This window comes from Coloeus monedula (assembly GCF_965178545.1).
Source record: "Coloeus monedula genome assembly, chromosome: 3".
Classification (NCBI taxonomy): Eukaryota; Metazoa; Chordata; class Aves; order Passeriformes; family Corvidae; genus Coloeus; species Coloeus monedula.
Window position 1 is genome coordinate 28,650,502 of NC_138783.1, and position 20,409 is coordinate 28,670,910.

The 20,409-nt window shown below is 53.1% G+C and overlaps 2 protein-coding genes across 2 annotated transcripts; both read left to right on the forward strand.

Annotated features, from left to right (window-relative positions):
- The first annotated feature begins 2,236 nt into the window (after nucleotides 1-2,236).
- On the forward strand, nucleotides 2,237-8,505 carry GPR162 (G protein-coupled receptor 162). Its single transcript, XM_082277668.1, has 5 exons — nucleotides 2,237-2,370; nucleotides 4,098-5,859; nucleotides 6,646-6,835; nucleotides 7,396-7,547; nucleotides 7,714-8,505. Exons 2-5 carry the CDS (start codon nucleotides 5,020-5,022, stop codon nucleotides 8,239-8,241), a joined length of 1,710 nt encoding a protein of 569 aa, XP_082133794.1. The 5' UTR covers nucleotides 2,237-2,370; nucleotides 4,098-5,019; the 3' UTR covers nucleotides 8,242-8,505.
- A 1,147-nt stretch (nucleotides 8,506-9,652) lies between these two features.
- Nucleotides 9,653-20,279, forward strand: P3H3 (prolyl 3-hydroxylase 3; the record flags this gene model as incomplete). Its single annotated transcript, XM_082277348.1, has 15 exons — nucleotides 9,653-10,063; nucleotides 10,656-10,808; nucleotides 11,492-11,678; nucleotides 11,806-11,937; nucleotides 12,828-12,961; nucleotides 13,222-13,311; nucleotides 13,623-13,675; nucleotides 13,857-13,915; nucleotides 15,063-15,187; nucleotides 15,308-15,403; nucleotides 16,373-16,523; nucleotides 16,692-16,809; nucleotides 19,157-19,232; nucleotides 19,653-19,793; nucleotides 20,067-20,279. The coding sequence occupies 15 exons, from the start codon at nucleotides 9,653-9,655 to the stop codon at nucleotides 20,277-20,279; spliced, it is 2,139 nt and encodes a 712-aa protein (XP_082133474.1).
- Between the last annotated feature and the right edge of the window lie 130 nt (nucleotides 20,280-20,409).

A 20,409-nucleotide genomic window follows, 5' to 3' on the forward strand; every position in this document is an offset into this window, starting at 1 on the left:
TGAGTATTAGTGCTCCTTTGCATGTGCATTGTCAATATACAGCATATACACAGTTGCAACCCGCCTCTTATAAAAAACAGTGAAACCAGGTATCTGGAAATCTATAAAATACATTTAGACGAGAAGGATGGACAAGCATCTGCTTGGGAGTGTGACCGCCCTAGGGTAAGAGCTCTTCTTCTGACAGAGTTTGTTCCACTTCACAGTAAATCTTCCATATTTTGCTTTCATTCAGACTAATAACCCAGACTCATTCGCAAGCACAAGAAGCCTCCTTGAGACAGGAGGACTGTCCCCATCCAGCTCTGCTCACTTATCTCTGTCAGGTGTAGCCTAAGCCATGAATAGATGCTGGGCTGCAGACTGTCCCTTCCTGTGTGGAGAACAGGCAGGCAGACAGTACAGAAAGTGCTGGAAGCTTGGTTTGCTGTTTCCCTGAGAGAACACGAGGATTTATTCACCCACGCAGGCAGGCTAACAACTCATGCTAAGGAGACTCAACTTCTGAATCAGAAGAGGATGGTGATGTGGAAGTTATCACATTAAGCAAGTCATACAAATGACACAATTGAAGCTGCACAGATGTTTACATTTGTGGATACAGACCTTCTCACTTCAAGGCATAAACCTCCCACAAATGATACAGGTTGAGAAGTGACAGAGGAAGGCCATACCTGTCCCTTCTCACATCTTTGGCTCCTGCTGTTGCACCTCTTGCACCTCAAGACTGTTCCTCTGTGGGGGTTCCTCACACCAAAGAATAGCCAGATCATGGCAGCACTGTCACCACCCGTCTTCCTCAAAAATATCTCTTATCACCTACCTGACACAAAGCTGCATCTATTCTAGTGGCTCCTCAATATACTCACTGTCTCCAAAAGAGGCCCCACTCACAACAGCTACTGCAATGCAAACCTCTTTTTCACCTCTGGAACTGCCTTCACTACTGCCCTTGGGCCCAAGAACCAGCAGTACCTCCAGCTTTCTTCCTCAGGAGTCTCTCCCTCTGCTGATCCTACAAATCTCAGATGAAATTACTTGGTATCTAAGACACTTGGGGTCACCTCAGCTAATACTGAGAATGATAAATGACATGTGCCCTGTCAGCAGGGTGACAAAACTGAGCAGATCCTGGATCCTTAGGTCCACTTTAGCAAACAGGGTGGTGCAACAGGAGCAGATCTGTAGAGGGAAACAGCTGATGATGAAGACTTTGAGGCCACACTGTAAATGTCTGGGGACTTACTTCAGACTAGCCCTAGCCCAAGCCCAAAGCAAAGCTGAATTCTCATAGTGCTCAAAGCACATTTGCTGCACATCTTGCAGGTCCTTTCACCTAAATTGCTCGTGTTTCCTGATCCAAACTGAGGTGCTAATGCAGCTGCACCCTAACTGTCCACAAAAATGGACTCCTATCCCAGTTCTGGTGGAGGAAAGGAGCACAGAGATTTTGGCAGACAGCAGGCCCTAAAATTAATGAAGACAAGGAAAGTGTTGGTGCCTTCACTTCAGTAGCAAGACGGGTAACAGGAAAATGAGATGTCTATTGTCCTGGGAAGACTCTCTAGCCAGGACTGCCCTCGCTGAGGTGACACAGCTGGAGGGGGAGCTTTACCCCTCTGACATGACCAAACCAAACCAAATTCCTCTGAGCACTACTCCCATTCTAGCTCCTGTCCTCTCTTCCCCCTTTCCCGTGTTTGTAGGATGACGTTTCTGGCTGGTGATGGAAGAGGCCACCACAGCAGCTGTGCCAGCTGTGGCACCCTGGGCATCCGATGCCCCGAGCACCTTGCCCTCCAAGCACCCTTCGCAGCACCAGCTCTTTGCCCTTCCCCTCACTTCGCACCCATTCTCCCCACATCTCCTACGGCCTGGGTGCCTCCTCAAATCCCTCTCTCTGGGAAAGGGAGCCCGGCACCTTCTCGTCCTGCGAGTGGCACTGCGGGGGCGGCCCGCCTCGCCCCGTGGGGCAGGGGGGCTGCACACGACGGGGAGCCGCCGTGCCCGGGCCATGTCCAAGCCCGGCTCCGGGCGCACGGCCGGGCGCAAGCCCGCCCCGTCGCCGCGGCCCGTCGGGAGCAGCGGAGGGGCCGGTGCCGGGGCGGCGGCTCCCGCGCCCGTCCGCCCGTCCCGCCCCCTGGCTGCTCGGCCCGGCGGTGCTCCCGCCGCCGTCCCCCGCCGGCGCTCCCCGCCCCTCGCCCCTCGCCGAGCCCCGCCCGGCGGTGGCCGGAGCGCGGGGCCGGGGCGGCTGCCTGCGGCGGCCGGAGCTGCGGCGGCGGCCGGGGCCGGGGGCCGGCACAGCCGGGCAGAAGCGCGCACAGCCGCGCGGGGCGCCCGTCGCCATGGCAGCGCTTGCTCCGGCGAGAGGTAAGATGGGTCCCCCCGGCCCCCGCCGCCGCCGCCGCCGCCGCGATCGGCCCCCGCTCCGCCGCCGGCGGCTCCCGCTCCGCCGGGCGCAGGGCGGCGCCGCCGCCGCCGGGCACGGCCGCGCCCCGGGGCGCCCCGCGGGCTCCGCGGCCCCCGCCCAGCCCAGCCCGGCTCAGCCCCGGCCGCACCGCTGCGCTCCGCCGCTGCCGGGCGAGGCGCGGGGCGGCCGGACCCCCGCCGTGCCCGGGCTGCCGAGCGGGGGGCGAAGGGAGGGGGCGGCGGGGCAGCGGCGCACCTCGGCCCGGCCGGCCGCGTCTCCCCGGCTTTCTCCGCGCTTCTTTGCAATCGTTCTGGGTCACCTTTCCCTCCGAGCCCCCTCCCTCGCCTCCCCCTGCATCAGCAGCCCCGGGAGCCTCTCCTGTGCTCTCCCCCGCTGCTGGCATGGGCGGTGGGGTGCAGCCAGGGAGTATGGCCAGGTGAGGACGGGTTTTCCCGACCTGGGCATCCTGCATTTGCTCTGGGGCACTCTGGTCTCCGCCAGCGGGAGGACCACAGCTTGAAGCAGAATTGGGCCCCAAAGCCAGCAGAGGCGGGAGGATTCCAGCCTCCTCGAGGGATCAGTGTGGGCCACCAGAACAAGCTGGGTGGGAAGGGCGGCAGAAGGAGATGCTGCAAGGAAATTCATTCCCCTGGGATTATCAGAGCCGAGTAGTTCTGTAACTGTCTCCTGAGGCCACAGGCCTAACTGCAAGAGTGGTGGTATTGGGGGGAAAAAGATGAAACAGAGCAGAATGGGGGCATCGCCAATCCAGTCATGGCAAACTGCTCCAAGCAGGGAGGAAAGGAGGCAAAGCCTCAGGTGGTCACAGAGAGGGTGATAAAATACAGAGAAGCAGAAGGAAGGGGGGGGGGGCGTGGGAACTGAGCCACTAGCTCAGGCTTGGGTACTGAGCCATCCACATAAAGATTAAGTTTACATCTGCTCTGGTCAAGGCATAGAGCAGGCCTGTACCTTCCCGGAATATACTGCTTGGGTGTCCCCTATGGATGAAGACAGAGAAGGGGGTCTGAGCTGGTAGGACCAGGGAAGGCAAAGGTAAGTAGTCTCAGGAATAGGTTAGTAGTCCTGTTCCCTGGGTTTGTGACTGGGGGATGGGTCGCTGGAGACCAGAACTGGTCCTGCAAAAACATGTGACTGAAAGACTTGTATGTCAAGAATGTGGAATGGCAGGGCACTATCAGAATGGTAGAATGCACCCATGGATGGGGCAGGATGGGAGCAGCAGGTTAAAAACCAGATGATTGGCAGAGAGAAGCTGAGGTCCAAAGACTGTGGGAGCTGTGGGAGCCGTAGAGCTGAAACAAGGGGTGTAGCAGTACATGCATGGGGGTGTCAGGGCTGGAATGGCAAGGGATGATGCAGATCAGGCCTTCTGTGCCAGAAGTGGCATTAGTAATGCTTTGGGTAGGGAGCCTAGGACTGGAAGGGCAGGGAGCATGGTGTGTCTCAGCAGCACTGGATTGAGTTGGTGGGGACCAGAGTCCAGCCTGAGCTGTGCAGGGACTGGTGCAAATTTGGCACTTCTGTTCCCTGGAAGACACAGGGAATGCTCCACACTGTCTAAATCATGACAAGGTGTTAGTGTGGGCAAGGAGAGAGAGAGAGGGAGAGATCTGGGAAGACAGAATGATCTTAAATTACTTTTTCTCTTTTCTCTCTTCTACAGTGAAACTCATGCCCTGAATCTCCAAGGGAACCTTTGAAAAGGATCTTCCCCTCCCTGCCATCTCCTTATTGTTTGCCAGCTGTGCCCTGCGCAGGAAAGCTCTAAAGACCAGCAAAAAGAGAACAGCAAAAAGGACAATGTAGTGAGGGTGCTGTGAGGTCTTGGGTAGGGAGCCCTCTGAATCTTGTTTCTCACCCTTCCCTCTTTGTTGATAGCTCTCTGACAGCCTTGGCAGGAACCTCTACCTGGCCACGAGTGCGGTGGCATTGGTGAGAGGGGAATTACACACAGTGTATGCGCCACCCTCGCTTTTTCCTTGGGACCCTTGTTCTTTTTCCTGTCATCTCTGAAACTCTTGCCTAGCTCCTCGTTCCCTAGGACACCGGGCAGCAGACACTTACTTTTACCAAACTGTTTGGCGTCCCTAGAAGTCCGTGTTTGTGTGTGGCCTTCACCAGTCCCAGCAGAACGTGGTCTCTGAGTCAGAAGGTGGGCACATGAAGTAAGGAGAGCTTTTTATTTGGGGGAAGAGTGGAGGACAGAGATGTAATAGATGGGGAGGAAAAAAAAAAAGTGAGCCCAAGCGAGTGAGGGAAGAAGCTCTGGCAAGTGTTCATGAGCGAGAAAAAAAGTGGAAGAAAGAAAAAGAAAGAGAACAAGGGAAAAACCAGATGAAAAAGTTAGAACAAGGGGAAGAAATATAATCAAATAGGAGGGAAAGGGAAGACTGGAAGCAAGACAGTTGACGGCTGTTCTGCCTGGCACCTGGTGGCAATGCCTTGAGAAACCCTTCCAGCGTGCAAACAACTCACATTGCAGCAGCAGATGAGGAGAGACGTGGCTCCCCCAGTGCAGAGTCCCACTCACCCTCTTACGAAATCCCAGCAGCAGAGACAGGGTGCAGTCTAGCAGGGGTGGCAGCATGGGGGATTCTGAATCAGAGTCCACCTTGCACAACAACTCACTGTGGTGGCTGGCATGTGGGATGTTAGCTCTGTTGGCCAACTCTTGGATTATCCTCAGCATCACAGCCAAACAACAGAAACACAAGCCTCTGGAGCTGCTGCTATGCTTCCTTGCTGGCACGCACATCCTTATGGCAGCGGTACCCCTCACCACCTATGCCGTGGTGCAGCTGCGGCGCGAGTCCTCCGACTACGACTGGAACGAAAGCATCTGCAAGGTCTTTGTCTCCACGTACTACACCCTGGCGCTGGCCACCTGCTTCACAGTGGCCTCCCTCTCCTACCACCGGATGTGGATGGTGAGGTGGCCAGTCAACTACCGCCTGAGCAATGCCAAGAAGCAGGCTCTGCACGCAGTCATGGGTATCTGGATGGTGTCATTCATCCTCTCCACTCTGCCCTCCATCGGCTGGCACAACAACGGCGAGCGCTACTACGCCCGTGGCTGCCAGTTCATTGTCAGCAAAATAGGGCTGGGCTTTGGTGTCTGCTTTAGCCTCCTGCTGCTCGGAGGAATTGTCATGGGCTTGGTGTGCGTGGGTATCACCTTCTACCAGACCCTGTGGGCGCACAGGAGACGCCGGCAGTGCCGCCATCAGAGAGCAGAAGAAGCGTCATCCTGCTCTTCATCAGCACACGCCACTTTCAATGTGCCAGCCATTGTGGTGGAGGATGTACGAGGCAAAAGGAGGTCTTCACTGGATGGCTCCGAGTCAGCCAAGACCTCCTTGCAGATGACCAACCTCATAAGCGCCATTGTCTTCCTGTATGACACGCTCACTGGGGTGCCTATCTTGGTAAGCATCCAGTTCTCCCTTTCCCTTCAGAGTCTGCAAGTAAAACAGATTTGGTTTTCTCTCAAGTTTTAGAGAAGAATCTCTCCTGTCCCACCAGCCGCAGAACTGCCGCATCTGAATCTGTGTTATTCTGAGCGGTGGTTTTAAAAAGATTGCAGTAATTCTCTCATCCTTCCGCAGCAGCATTTTCTTAAGTCTAAGCCTGGGGAATACACACCGCACAGCTAAAACCACTGTGCAAGTTTTAGGTGGCTGAGAGGAAATTATTCTGCAAACTTACTTGTAAAATCAATGAGATTTCTATTTCTCCAGTTTGCTTCTGGAGAGCTGATACACCAGTTTTAAGAGCTGATGCATCCAGTTGTCTTTTTCCTTCTGCTTGTATGGCTGTAGGCAGCATTTCAGGTTTTGGCTAGCCGGTTGATTCTCTGCAAAACTGGAGAGCTACAGAAGTTCTCAAAGAGAGCCCTTAAAAGAGGAGAGGCTGAGTCACAGATTTTTTTTCCTAGCTGCTGTGTCCTTTGTTAGCACCTATTTAGCTCCAGCTGGTAATGAGCACAGGAAGAAGGGATGCTAGCGCCAGGTCTCATGTTAGAGATATTACAGCTTGGAATATGGTCCAGCAAACCTGGGGCAAGACCCCAGGAGCAGTTTTTCAAAGGGACACAGGGCTATTACTTGTTGAATCCTTTAGAGACAGATTATGATCTACTACAGAATTGATTCCTGTTACCTTTCTCCCTCCCCCCTTTTGTCTCCTTGCCATTGTTTTTCCTTACCTTAAAGGTCGTGAGCTTTTTCAGCCTGCGCTATGATACGGCCCCCACGTGGATGGTCCTGGCTGTGCTGTGGTGTTCCATGGTGCAGACCTTGCTGCTCCCCTCTTTCATCTGGTCCTGCGAGCGCTACCGAGCAGATCTCCGCACCGTGTGGGAGCAGTGTGTGGCCATCATGTCCGAGGAAGACACAGAGGATGGTAAGCTCCTCACCAGCCCACACTCACCTTTCTTCACTAACCACCTCCCCAAAAGACTACAGAGCAAAGAGGGGGTCTTTGGGAAAAGGATGTGGTGGTGTTGCAAGTGGCTCAGTGAGATTCATGTTATAGCTTGGAGTCAGCAACCACAAGAAAATTTATGCTGTAGAAGGCTCTGCCACTCACATGCAGCCTTAGGACTAGCATCCAGGAAGCATTAGTGCAACATCCTCCTCACTAGTTGCAAGCATAGGTACATTGTGTGTGGCTGCCAAGCCACAACCAAAGTGACGTGCTGGGCCTCAGCCCGACTTGCTGATCCAAAGGTCCAAGATCTGGCACTGAGCGATTCAAAGGCGAGAGAGAAGAAATAGGGCAGTCTCTGGGTGCTTTAGTGCTGCTGCAAGCAGAAAGACAAGGTCCTTGTTCAGAGGTGAGCCCTGAGGGCTGCAAGTAGGGCAGCAGAAGTCAGATAAGCATTAGGATGGCGTCCAGGTGCCCTGATAATGCTCCTCTTCTGACTGAAAAGTGTTGACTGCCGTTCTCGTCTTTGCCAACAGATGGTGTGTGCGATGATTATGGTGATGGCAGGATCTGCAAAGTGAGATTCGATGCGAACGGCGCCGCAGCTGCGAAGCGGGACTCCCGGGACATCAAGCTGCTGCCCATGCACCACATGTTGTTGCCCCAGGACAAAGTGCACTACCTGCAGGTGAGCCAAGAGCTAGCAGGGGCAGCCCCACAACCCACTTCCTTCTCTGTCAGTTTCTCACGCCTTTGTGTCCTCTTGGCTCTCTTCTCTGAGAAAACCTCAGCTACTCCCTTCCTGTTCTGACTCTTCAAGTCTTCCATCACCTGCCCCCTTCTCTGTTTTCCAGGTCCCTATCTCACGGAGAATGTCACATGATGAGACTAACATCTTCTCCGCCCACCGCTCTGCTCCATCCTTCCTACACAAGTGGTCTTCATCTGATGACATCCGCATCTCCACCCCCCGCAAGCCTGGGGGCCCTGGTTTCTTGCCTCCCCAGCTGCATGACTACCAGCACCGCCGGCGGCCCCCAGAGGATGAGCTGACGACCCTACGGCAATTTTTGGAGGGGGGGCTGATGCCTCGGGGCTGCAGCTCCAGCGCCTGCTTCTTCCGAGATGAGATCACCACGTTCATCGACGAGACGCCACAACCCACCCCAGCCTGCAGCCCACGGCACTCCCGTCTCCTGCTCGCATCACGCCGCGACCGCTGCCTCTCCCTCGGCAGCAGGGAGGAGGAGAATTCCGACCGGCCACGGCGCTGCTCTGTGGTTGGCAATGAAGTCTGGCATCTGCAGGATGGAGAGCAGGCGCCATGTGAAAGGACCCTTGAGGCCTGCGAGCCACAGACCTCCCAGGACCCCAAACTATGAGAGACAGCATCAGAAACATTCAGTGCCATCACAGTTTTTAAATAAAACTTCAAGCGTTCCCTTTGTCCCAGGACCCAATCACTAATTTGCATTCTCATCTTTCTCGCCAGCAGGCAGAAAACACAGCACCCCATGCTGGTGGGGGGAAAAGAAGTGGGACAGATCCACAGAAGGGAGCACAACGGACGGACAGACAGCCTGTGCCTGCTCTCAGGTTACAAACACATCCACCGCTGCCACCGCCACTTGGCATCCTTGCCAGTCCCGTCCCTTTGTGAACTCCACCCTCGCATCCGCTCTGCCCTAAGAGACAAGGCAGGCGCAGAATGGTATTAAAATTCTATATTTGGAGTGTCAATCGTGTGTCTGTTTTTAAAATACTATATTAGTAATAATTTTGTTTCCATAGAAACAAAATGACTGGCCCGATGTTTAATGAAGCTTCACAGGCTTCTGGAAGGGAAGTGCAGAATGTGCGAGGCTCCTTTCCTCCCTCTGCATCCTCTCTTGTCAGTTCCTCTGAAAGGCAGCAGATGCTTAGCAGCCCAGGAAAGGGAATGATGCCCTCAGAGGAGTTGTCATGGGAGACTGGGTAAAAGGTCTTCTGTCCATTTCAGACTTCTGTCCATTCAGACAAGCAGGAGAGGCCTTGGGTTTCTAACATTGCTCAGCAAAAGGTTTTGCTCTGAGGCAACCCCAGGCTTGGAAAGAATTAAAATTCTCTCCAAAAAGACCCTGGCCCGTAACATCTCATTTCACTAGTGCAAACTGTTGATTCCAGTGGAAACTTGGTGTGAAACTTCAGATGGCCCAAACTCCTCAGCCAAGCAGGAAAGCTGACAGAGCCTTCTGGGGGAAGGTCCCCCCCAAATGCCCCCACCAACAAAGCTGGGAGTGGTGAGGTCTGGAGTCTGGGGCTCCTGCCCCATACACAACTCTTGGCAGGAAGGTGCAAAAGTAGTGTGTGCGAGGTGGACCTTCTGGCTGGTGCTGGCTCTAGTTCCAGCCATGGGCAAAGGTTTGGCAGTGTCAAAGGGGCTGTGGGAGATAGGTAGCCCTTCACCCCCAAAGCAGTTCTCCATGTGATGGGAGTATGAAAGTGTCCAAGCCTGACTCCTGACAGATTAACCCCTTAGGAGACGCCTCGTTGGAGGCGTTTGGGTGACCCACTGGGTTCGCGCTGGGCCGGCCGCCCGGACCAGGGCCCGCGTCAGACAAAGAGGCAGCAGCACCGGGAGTCCCGGAGGCAGCGGCGGGTCCCGGCCGGCGCAGCAGGACCTGGGCCGAGCCTGCCCGCCCACCGCGGCCCCGGACCGGCGCCGCCCCCGGGGTGGGCCGAGCCCGGGGCCCGCCAGGACTCCCGCCCGCGCCGGACCCCTTCTCCTCTTCTCCGCCTTCTCCTCGCGGAGCCATGGCCTCGCTGCTGTGCCTCAGCCTCCTCGCCGCCGCCGCGGCCGCCACGTCGCCGGGCCGGCTGGTGCCGTTCGACCTGCTGTACGCGGACGGCGTGCGGGCGTACCTGGCGCGGGACTGGGCGCGGGCGGCCGAGCTGCTGCAGCGCGCCCTGCACAGCTACGCGGGGCTGCGGGCGGCCCGCCGCGCCTGCCGCGCCGCCTGCGCCCGGGAGGAGCCCTTCCCCGGCGGGCCCGGGGGCTGGGAGGCCGCGCTGCTCGGGCCGGTGCTGCAGCGCGCAGGGTGCCTGCAGCGCTGCCTGGGGCGGCGGCTGCGCCCCGCGCCCTCCGCGCACCGCGCCAGCCGCGCCGTGCGCCGCGACTTCGAGCGCAGGGAGCCCTACAACTACCTCCAGGTGGCCTTCTTCCAGGTGGGCACCGGCCCCACACGGGTGGGAGGCGGCGCCCCCGGGAGTGCTGTCGTGCACGGCAGGGGGCCGGCGTGGCACCCCTTTCTTGGAGGGTCGCCGGGCGGCCGAGGGGGTGTGGACGCCTTTCCCTCAGTCTCGAGAAGAGACAACCGAGAGGGGACCTTATCGATGCGTATGAATATCTGAAAGGGGGTTGCCAAGGGAATGGAGCCAGGTTCTTCTCACTGGTGCCAGCCACTACAAGAGGCAACAGGCAGAAACTGATGCGCAGGAAGTTTTGCCTGAATATTAGGAAGAACTTCTTTACTGTGCGGGTGACTGTGCGCTGGGACAGATTGCCCAGAGCAGTTGTGGAATCTCCGTCACCGGAGACATTCCAAAACCATCTGGATGCAATCTGGTGCCATGTGCTATAGGACGACCCTGCTTGTGCAGGGAGGTTGGAGCAGATGACCTGCTGTGGTCTCTTCCAGTCTGACCCATTCTGTAATTCTGTGATTCTGTGAACCCGGGGAGCAGCTGGGGTGAGGGGTGGGTGTGAACAGCGGAGACCTGCAGGAGCATGACAGGCACTGCTGCCTTTTCTCCACAGCTGAAGAAGCTGGATCAGGCTGTGTCTGCCGCTCACACCTTCTTCGTCGCTAATCCCCAGCACCTCCAAATGCGGGAGGACATCGAGAAGTACCGGCGTATGTCAGGGGTGAAGTCAGACAGCTTCCGGGACCTGGAGGCCACGCCACACTGGGTGAGGGCTCAGTGCAGAGTCATGCATGAGCAACTCTTATTCCACTTTAGGGACCAGTCTGGGACCCTGATCTGTTCCCACACAAAGGCCATGGCTTGAGACAGGGCCCCTGTACACAGAATCATAGAGAGATTTAGCTTGAAAGGGACCTTTAAAGATCACCTAATCCAAGCCCCCTGCCATAGGCAGGGGCACCTTCCGCTAGATCAGGTTGCTCAAAGCCCCATCCAGCCTGGCCTTAGAACACTTTGAGGGATGGGACATCCACAGCTTCTCTGGGCAACCTGCTCCAGTATCTCACTACAGTCATCATAACAAGTATCTTATCTCCAATCCAACAAGTATTTTATCTTCCATCAACACCCTTTTTCAGTTTAATACCATTGCCCCTTGTTCTGTCACTACAGGCCTTGGTCAAAAGTCTTGCTCAGACCCCTTTGTGTCTGAAAGGCTGCAGGAAGATCTCTCTGCAGCCTTCTCTTCAAGGTGAGGACAAACCACTGCAAGTGTGACAGAGAGACTTTTTGATGACAGTTATTTGGCTTAAGTCTGAGATTTGCTGTCACTGTGTGGTTGATTCTGCATGAGCAGGTGGGCCCCGATATGTCAGCACCACCCCGTGAGTGACTCGGAAGTCTCAGGGCATCCACACTCATGAAGGGACCTGGATCTGTCCTTCACAGGAAGCGTATGAGACTGGTGTGCAGCACTATGATGCAGATGAGTACCTGCAGGCCGTGGCCAGGCTGGAGGAGTCACTCTCAGAGGCCCTGTCAGCACTGGAAGAGTGTCGTGCCCTGTGTGAAGGGCCTTGGGAGGATGAGGATGAGGAGGAGAAAATGCAGCCTGGCCTGTATGAAGCCATTGCAGGTAGTGTTAGAGGCACACAGCATTGGGTAGGAAGGCTGTGCTCCCCACACTGGGCACATCCCATCTCCCAGCACTCCTGTCTGGAAGAAGTGTGGACTACTGCCTTTCTTGCTCCTCTCTCTTGCAGCCCATTATATTCAGGTTTTGAAGTGCAGGCAGCAGTGCGTCCTGGAAATTGCTACAAAGCCAGGGAGAATTTCTGCCACGGAAGATTTCATACCCTCTCATCTTGATTTACTGCAGTTTGCCTACAGCCAAGGTGAGCAGAGCCACAAACCAGCAGGTTATGCTGTGGCACCCCTACACTTGCCCTTTGCCTCTGATCCTGGAGGGCAGCTTGTCATGGGGAAGCGTGGCACACTGACTTGAGCTCTACTTCTATTTGCCCCCTAACTCTTCCTAAAACCTCTGTTTAAGCCTGTGGCCACCTTGGGAGATGTCCCTTGTGGTCTTCTTCAGTCTCACTGCACAGGTTCTGTGATGTGAGGCTGTTCTACACTTTGTGTCTTTCCTCCAGCACGCTTTTTCAAGACCTTGTTCCAGCTATTTGCTGAGTGTTTTATACCCTCCTTTTCAGTACATGGCTCCAGACCAGGCTCCCACTTCCTACCTGGAGGCTACATGTGCATCTCACCTCAGCAGTGGTGTTCCCTCTGAGTCAGCCCTACTTGCCCTCGCTGAACTGATGGCCTGTTATGACACTGATCATCCTGTCGCTCTGTGACTTTCACACATCCCTCAGCCCTCATCCCTTCTGCATACCCCTGCTCCTCCCCACACTGACCCAACTATCTCTTATCTCCTCTGTCAGACCACTGGTAAAAATTCTATCTCAAAGAAGCCACTAGATCCCTCATCTTGTCTGTTGCATGAGGGAGGTGGGACCATCTCTCTTTCAAAATATACTTACTTTTAATCAATTTCTTCTAAACCAGCTCCCAGTAAGTATTAAAGGCAGGTCAGTTCTGTAGCAGGTTCATTCCCTGTCTTCTCTGCCCATCGTTGGGTAGAGGCAGGGGTTGATGTGTACTTGGTGTAGGGCCGGCTGCCAGATCCTGACAGGGACACTGGGCGCTGCTGGCCTGTACGCATTCGCTGCTCGAGCCTTTCAGAGACATGTCTGTCCCTTCTCTTCTGTCCCTGCCCAAGTTGGGAACCAGACACTAGCTGCTGAATGTGCTGCTTCCTACTTGCTCTTCTATCCGATGGACGAGCCCACGTTGGAGAAAATGAAACAGTATCGCACAGAACTGGGAGAGGACGCAGCTGTCGCAGCCAGACAGGTAGTTACCATTCCACTTCTTGGTCCTTCCCTGTCCCATAGGACATGATTGCAGTTCAGGAGACAAAAAGGTAAACCCAAGCCCAGGACTGAAGAAACTGGAGCCTGGGTTTACTTCTGGTCTATCACAGTCAGTGTCCCTTCAGGACAAAAACAAGCTTTAATTGTGCACAGCAGTGTCATGGGGCAGGTTTCTGCCCTGGACAGAGATGGGGTTGTCCTTTGTGGGGTGGTTGGTTGACAGTCTCTTTGCTTCCTTAGAGTATTCAGCATTATGTGCAGAGATCTTTGATGGAGAAGAAGTTGATTTATTATGCAGTGGAGCATCTAGGAGAAACTTTTAATGACCCTGTAAGTAACAGTATCATCTTAATCTTCCTGCCATGGTTTCATGGATACTGTTGTCAGAATTCACTTTAGTAGGCCGTGATCCAGAAAGGATCAGATGCTGATGAGAGGGATCCCCAAGTCCTTATGAGGTGGATTTTTAAGGCCTTTCTGCTGCTCCAGGACTGAAGTTAGTTTGAAATTGGTGCTGTAACCATATGCATTGGCTCAATTTGTCTGTCCTGAGAGGTGGGCCACAATGATTGGTCCGATACTCACTGGAGAAGCAGTGCAAGGTTTGTTGTGTACTGAACCACCTGTGTTTGTTCCTGCAGGATCTTTGGACTCCAGATGAGCTGATTCCTGAAAACCTAAAGGAGAAACACAGGTAAGATTGGGCATGTCTGCTAGGACTGCAGTGTAAGTAGGTATGGTACAAGGAACAGTAGTATGGTAGAGAAATGGGCACAACAGGAACAGGAAGGATGTGAAATGCTACTACAGAGGAGGGTTAGGCATAGCTCTGTGTACTGACAGCCCTGGTCTCTGTTTTTTCCCTTGCTCCCGAGAGAGGATCAGGAGAAGCAAAAGCAGGAAACTCTGGATGTGGAAGAGAGGGGGAAGAGGGGTGAGTAAAAGAGCTTGAAGGAGGTCTTGCAGCCAGCCAGGCTTAGTCAGGCTAAGTGCTGTCTTTTCTTCCACCCTCAGACATTTGAATGCTAGCATAGATGCAGACTCACTTGAATGGCTCAGCAAGTCTTCTCACTGTTCTTTTCCTCCTCTTTGATGCATGTGTAATCTTGCAAAATCTCGCTGTGTACATCTCTGGCATGTGTACTCAAAGGGCACTGTGGCTGGAGAAGCTGAGAGCAGCCTGAGTATGTGACAAGCCTGTGGATGTGCAGATCCCTGTTCAGTGTGCCAGGAATGTCTACACCAAACCTGGTTCAATTCCACCAGCCCAACTTCAATCAGCAAGGGACATGGAGGGAGGGGCTGGGAAATGGAAACTGGAAGCAGACTATTTAACTTGGGCAAGTCTTTCCCTGAAAAACATAAATCCGAAGGGCTTGTGGCTGAATGATACAGAGTGCAGTGCAGTCTCGTGTTCTTGCTGGTACCCTAATCTTATGTGTGGATACAGAGCCTCAGGGCTCTGTCCTGGAGTCTTTGCTTAAAATGACCCCAAGTGGTTCTCTGCTGTGGCACATGTGAGAGCAGAGCCTTCTGAGGGCCTGAGTGCCTTGGCATTCCTCACCACTGAGAGGTTAAAGGGGCTGGGAAACAAGGCCAAAGATCAACAAGCCAAATCACTAGCCAATATCCAGTCTTTCTCTTTGGGGATGAAGAAAGTAGAAGGATTCACCGGAGATAATTCTGGCATAAGATGTTGATGAAAGATGATTGAAAGGAGGGTTGATGGAGGTGTTTACCTGCTTCTTTTCTCCAGAGCCTCACTTCAGTAGGCTGGACCTGTTCTGCTGCCGCAATCCACAGTGCACTCAACTTCCCCCAGCTCCCTGCTGCTCTCCCAGCAAGTCCCAAGTCTCTGCTGGCTCCTGAGGCACGCGCTATAGGCCAGCTTCCCCAGCTGCTGCTCTGGTTCCCCTGAAGCATGTGAGGGGTCTGCGAGGAATGGGCACTTCTGGGGAACTGTCCTGTCTTCTCAGAGAATGTATAGTGTCTCTCCACTTCCTTATCCAGGCTGGGGGTTGGTGTCTGAGGGATTCTTGTCCAAAGCTTGCTCATGCCTATCTGTGCTTGCTTCTCAACAGGTCCTTTGCCTTTCGAGGGTATTGCTGTCACAATGGATTCCCAGCAGATGAATGGAACCCAGAGGGTTGTGTTCGACAGAGTGCTGACGGAGTCTGAGTGTAAGGACCTCCTCCGACTGACAAAGGTGAGGCCAGGATCCTGTAAGAACTCTTGTGTGCTTTCCTCCTCAGCAGGCAGGGCAGTAGGGTTTCCATGGAGGAGAGGTGGTAGCCTCGTGCATATCATCTGTATCCTTTTATTCCAGGCAGCAGGGGAAGCAGGAGATGGATACCGGGCAAGACGATCGCCTCACACCCCACATGAGAGATTTGAAGGGTTAACTGTTTTGAAGGCCATGCAGGTAAAATGGATCTGTGAGTCTGCTGCCTTCTTAATTGTCCAGAAAGAGAATTTGCCACCTGAGCATTTTCTTCTGTGAATTGCACTCTGGGTGGTGTCTCCCTTGCAACATGTGTGGTCTCCTGTGACCTGCTTCCTCCTCAATCACATTCAGGGATGTCGTACGTGGAGAGCTTGGCAAGTGCTTTCTCTCCTGCGAGGCAGGGTTTTGGGACTGCTTGTTCCTGTGAGGCAGCCTTACAGACATGCTTAGTTTAGAACTGGAGAATAAATTAAGGTAGAAGGAGCCTCTTGAGATCTCTAATCTGACCTCTAGCTTGCAGCATGTCTAATTCCAAAGCTAGATGAAATCCCTCAATTCTTTGCATAGGCAAGTCCTGAACATTTCCAAGGGTGGAGATTCTCCAGCCTCTCTGGGCACCTTTGTCGGTGCTGTACCAGTCTTGTGAGGGTGAAATTTTTCTTTATATCTAGCAAGATTTCCCTTGCTGCAGCTTTTGTCTGTTGCCTCTTTTCAGTGTGTCTCTCTGAGGGGACACTGTCTCCATGTCCTTTGTAACCCCCTTTTAGGTGACAGGAGGCTGTACTTAGATGTTCCTTTGGCCTTCTCTTCTCTAGACTGAAAAAAGCGAAATCTTTCAGCCTCTTTTTCTAAGTCATGTGCTCCAACACTCCTGCCATCTTAAGACCCTTCATTCAAGACTCACTTCAGTCTGCTAGTATCCCTTGTGTAGTGGGAGAGCCAAAATGATGCAGCATTCCAGATGTGGCTTCATGGGCCGAGTAGAAGGAAATAATTGCTGTGCTGTGCAGTTGTACTCCTGAGTCATATTTAAATGAGAAAATGTGTTCTTTTCTTGCCTGAGTGACCACAGGACTTGACAGATGTCTCTTCTTCTGTACTGTGTACGTGTATCATTCCTCACAGTGTCTTTGTAAGTATTGTAACAGACTTGTTTTTCGCTTGTAGCTGGCCCAAAATGGGGACGTGGAATGGAGAGACGCCAGATTGCTTCTGCAGGCTAGTGAGAAATCTCGGAAAATCATAGAATCCTATTTTACTCCTGGAAAGAAACTCCATTTTTCATTCACACACCTTGTGTGTCGCACAGCTGTAGATGGTAAAGAATCTTTCATCCTGTTAGTCCCTGTCTCCCAGGGAGTCTCCTCACACCCAGCCACATGCTCTCAGGAGACTGTCCTCCCTTTATTCTCACTGTACCCCTTTCTCTCTGCTTTATTCTTTCTTGAAACCAAAAATGCCCATACTCCTTTCTGTAACTTTTCAGGGGAGCAGGAAGGTCGCATGGATCTTAGTCATCCTGTCCACACTGATAATTGTCTTTTGGATCCTGAGGGGCAGGAGTGCTGGAAAGAACCTCCTGCCTATGTGTACAGGGACTACAGGTAAGAGCACCTTCATTAGATCATGTGAAGATTTCCCTGGCCCCATCAGAGGATGAGCTTAGCTTATAGAAGCCAGGTGATGGTTGGCTCAAAGCCATCCCAGACTGTAGCGTCAGGCAGAAGGCTGCATCAGTGGCTTCAGAACAAGCTGTGAAACACCTTCCCTGGTCTGGGAAGACCTGCCCTTTTTCCCTCCTTCTCACAGCCAGCTTCAAGAGAGAGCAGAATGAGGCTGGGAGGCTGCACACGTTAGAACCATGATCTCAAACTGTTATTTTGTGGGTCTACTACAGTACTGCAGTCAGCTGCCAGCCCTTCTGACAGGCTGTTTCTTGTAGTCGGGTTCCATCTTTTACAGTCTCCTGTGAATTGCAGGAGAGGGCTAGTCAAGCTCCTTGGATTTCTTTTGTTTGAGCAGTCAGTGTACTTCAGTGACTGTTCTCTCAAGATTCACTGCCAATACTTTGTGTTGGGTTTTTCCATTCCACTTGAGAGTTTATGTCTTTTCCAGCCTGTGGCAAGTTTTGCTACTCTTCTGTGAAAGAACCTGAAATATATTTTAATGATGATGCCAGTTGTTGCACACTGCAGCCAGATGAGGTCAGTTCACTACAGCTGATTCCTCCTACTTGCCATCTCATCCCTGAGCATCCAGAAATTTTACTTATCTTTTCCTTGAATGGTAGCTGTATCCAGAGCAGAAATCTCTAAGCAGCTGTGATGAGGATACGGGACTTAGAGGGAATTCCAGTATGACTGAGTTGTTTCCCTTTGGATACTGGTGTTTACTTGGTATAACCAGATTGTTAAGTTACCAGGCTTTGTCATGTAACTAGTCCCTCCTGTGAGAAAGGCTGTCACTTCACTGATCCTTGGGTTCTCTGACTTCCACTTGAATGGATGGTAAAATACCTTCCTAGAATCTATGCTACTGACCTATTTTTGGGAGTATCTCTGTCCTCTTGCAGTCTGAGTTGTGACTGCCCAACCAGGTCACAAGGGCTGAGCTCTTACAGTGTCCTTTTGAATGAAGTCCCTGTGTTCCAGACTTCCTGGATCATTTCTGTGGATCTGTGCTATGGGCATTAATGATGCTATTGAACAGGATTGGACCCTGGGGCCCTCGAGTCCCAGTGATGCTGCTCTGGGTGCACCGTGCTCCTTTGTGCGCCAGTGGTGCGCTGGTCCCTGTGTGCTGTTCACAGTTGTCTTCACCTTCTCTTTTAGTTAGAAATTTCCCCCATGGCACCATTCTGAGTCCTTTTACCAGAGTCCAAACTGCTGAGATTGAGCAAGTGTTTCCTTGGAAAATCCACTATTTTTTCAAACGTTATGTGGGTAGCCCAATCTGCTTTTAGTACCCCCATGTTACATTTTAAGACCATTTTCCATTTACTTTTTGTCCTCCAATTACCCTTCTCAGAAATGGAGTCTAAAGCCCTGCAGACTATTGAGGTCAGGATAACAGGTCTGTTTATGCTGCAGCCATTATCCCTATCTTCCTGTGCCTTTGGATGTGTGAGAGCTATCCTTGTTTTTCTCCACTCATGTCACCACCCTGGCTTCACAGCCTTATTAAAACCCTCTGGCAGAAGAGCTATAACTTCCTGGGTTTCAGGGCTGGTAATCCTCTCACTGCCCTTATGTCCTTAACACTGTTTCAGCAACCACAGCATTGATTTGTATTTCTTCCTCCCAGTCCCAGTAATTAAGGGCCTCTGTTGTTCCTCTGGTGTTTTCTATCAGCTTAAATTGAATACCAAGAGGAACTCAGGTAGTTTGTGGTCCATTCTTTCACCTAGTTAACTGTGATCTCACCTGTGCTATGCAGTGGCCTCACTATTTCTCTTTTGGTATAACTTTAGTAAAGAAGTTTCCTGTTTCAGTTTTCTTTTCTGCATGCAGCAGGCCTCTTTTTGATCATTCTAATGTTACCCTGAAATTTCTTGGCTGTTAAGATATGGCTTTCTTTGCTGATCAATCTCCTCTTCCAGGCGTTGGATTATTCCCAACCTTGAAACATAAACAACAGGTTAGAAACAAGATCCATCCCAAGCCCAGGGCATTGTCACAACAGTGCCACAGATGCATGCTGCAGGGGATTAAGAACAAACCAAAACAAAACGGGACAAGCGTGTAGAGCTAATTCCCTGGCATACTCTCCCAGCCTCCTGTGGCTTGCAGCTCAGGGACTCCCCTGAGCTAGGCACTGCTGGGTTTAACACCCTAAGATGAATTCGCCTGCTAACTTGTCTGCTCGCTTTTTGAACCTGTGACAAGGAGTGTGGGGAAGCACTTGGGAGGAATAAGCTTCACCGTACATATGTGCTTTTCTGTTTGTCCACAGTGGCATTCTCTACCTCAATGATGACTTCCAAGGTGGGGGCCTTTTCTTCACTGAAATGGACTCTGTGACTGTCACAGTAAGTCTGGGACTGGCCAAAAGAGGGAGAGAGGACTGAGGGTGAGACTTAGTCTGGGCAGGAGAAAACTGGTCGGTTATTGGATCCCGCCACTCCAAAACCAATCCAGTGCTGGTGCAGTGGCAGATTCAAATAGGGGCAGCTAAAGGCAAATTGAGGCAAATCTCAGACAGAGGAGAGTTTGACTCTTTCCTGGCCGAGATTTCCCAGGCTCTTCCAGTCTGCAGGTGTCTGTGACCTTTGTTGTCCCATTGATTCTCTCTGTCCCTCTCCAAGGTCTGCCTTGCTCCTAGACTGGCTGTAGATGCCTAGCAGCTCTCTGCTCTTCCATGTTCCCAGAGGCACTGTCACCTCTGTAGGACTGTGTACTCCAGAGCAGGGGTCTGCTGGCTTCATGGTCTCTTCTCTCTCTCCTGGCAGGCTGAGGTGCATCCGAAGTGTGGGAGGCTGGTAGCCTTCAGCTCTGGCAAGGAGAACCCCCATGGCGTGTGGGCCGTGAGCCGCGGAAGGCGCTGCGCCGTTGCCCTCTGGTACACACACTCCCAGGAGCATGCTGAGCAGGTGAAGGGCCACGCTGAAGAAACAAATACAAGTACCTCCAAGTGAGATCAAATCCCACTGAGGAACAGCTTTTGGGCTTTCCTTTGGGGCAGGGCCTAGTGTAGTAGCTGGGGGTTGCCCTCTGACAAGGTGTCTGGTGGAGGGCCTGTGATGGGTCCTGCAGGAGGGAATGGGCTCTGGGGCATTTGGGTGGATGTGTTTTGTCAGCCCCTGCGAGCAGGGTCGAGATCCCAGCAGGGAGGATTCACATAATTTCTGTCTCCATGGCTGCAGGAACGGGTGAAGGCAGAGGAGCTGATGAAGCAGAGGGCTGTGGAGCAGGACCAGCCTGATGGAGATAAACATCAGGGAACTGATCGCAGCAGCAGATCCTCCTCAGAGCCTCGTGCTCCCAGCCGTGGAACCAAGCCTGCAGATCAGAGACAGAGGCCTGGCTCAGACAGGAAGCAGCACCCCAAGGTGCTACGGGCCAGAGATGAGTTCTGAGTGCACGGGGCCCTGTGGACTGTCACACACCATGGCCTGGCAGGTCACGGGAGGACCGGGACCACGGAGGCCTGGAGCAGTGTATTAGTGTGGTAGAGCCGTAGTGATGGGGAGGGGTGCAGCTTTCTTC

Excerpts from the sequence above, each read along its gene's own strand:
- GPR162 (XM_082277668.1), top strand. The coding sequence starts at position 5,020 with ATGGGGGATTCTGAATCAGAGTCCACCTTGCACAACAACTCACTGTGG. Across the intron at positions 6,836-7,395 it reads CGAGGAAGACACAGAGGATG|ATGGTGTGTGCGATGATTAT; the intron begins GTAAGCTCCTCA and ends CTTTGCCAACAG. Across the intron at positions 7,548-7,713 it reads ACAAAGTGCACTACCTGCAG|GTCCCTATCTCACGGAGAAT; the intron begins GTGAGCCAAGAG and ends TCTGTTTTCCAG.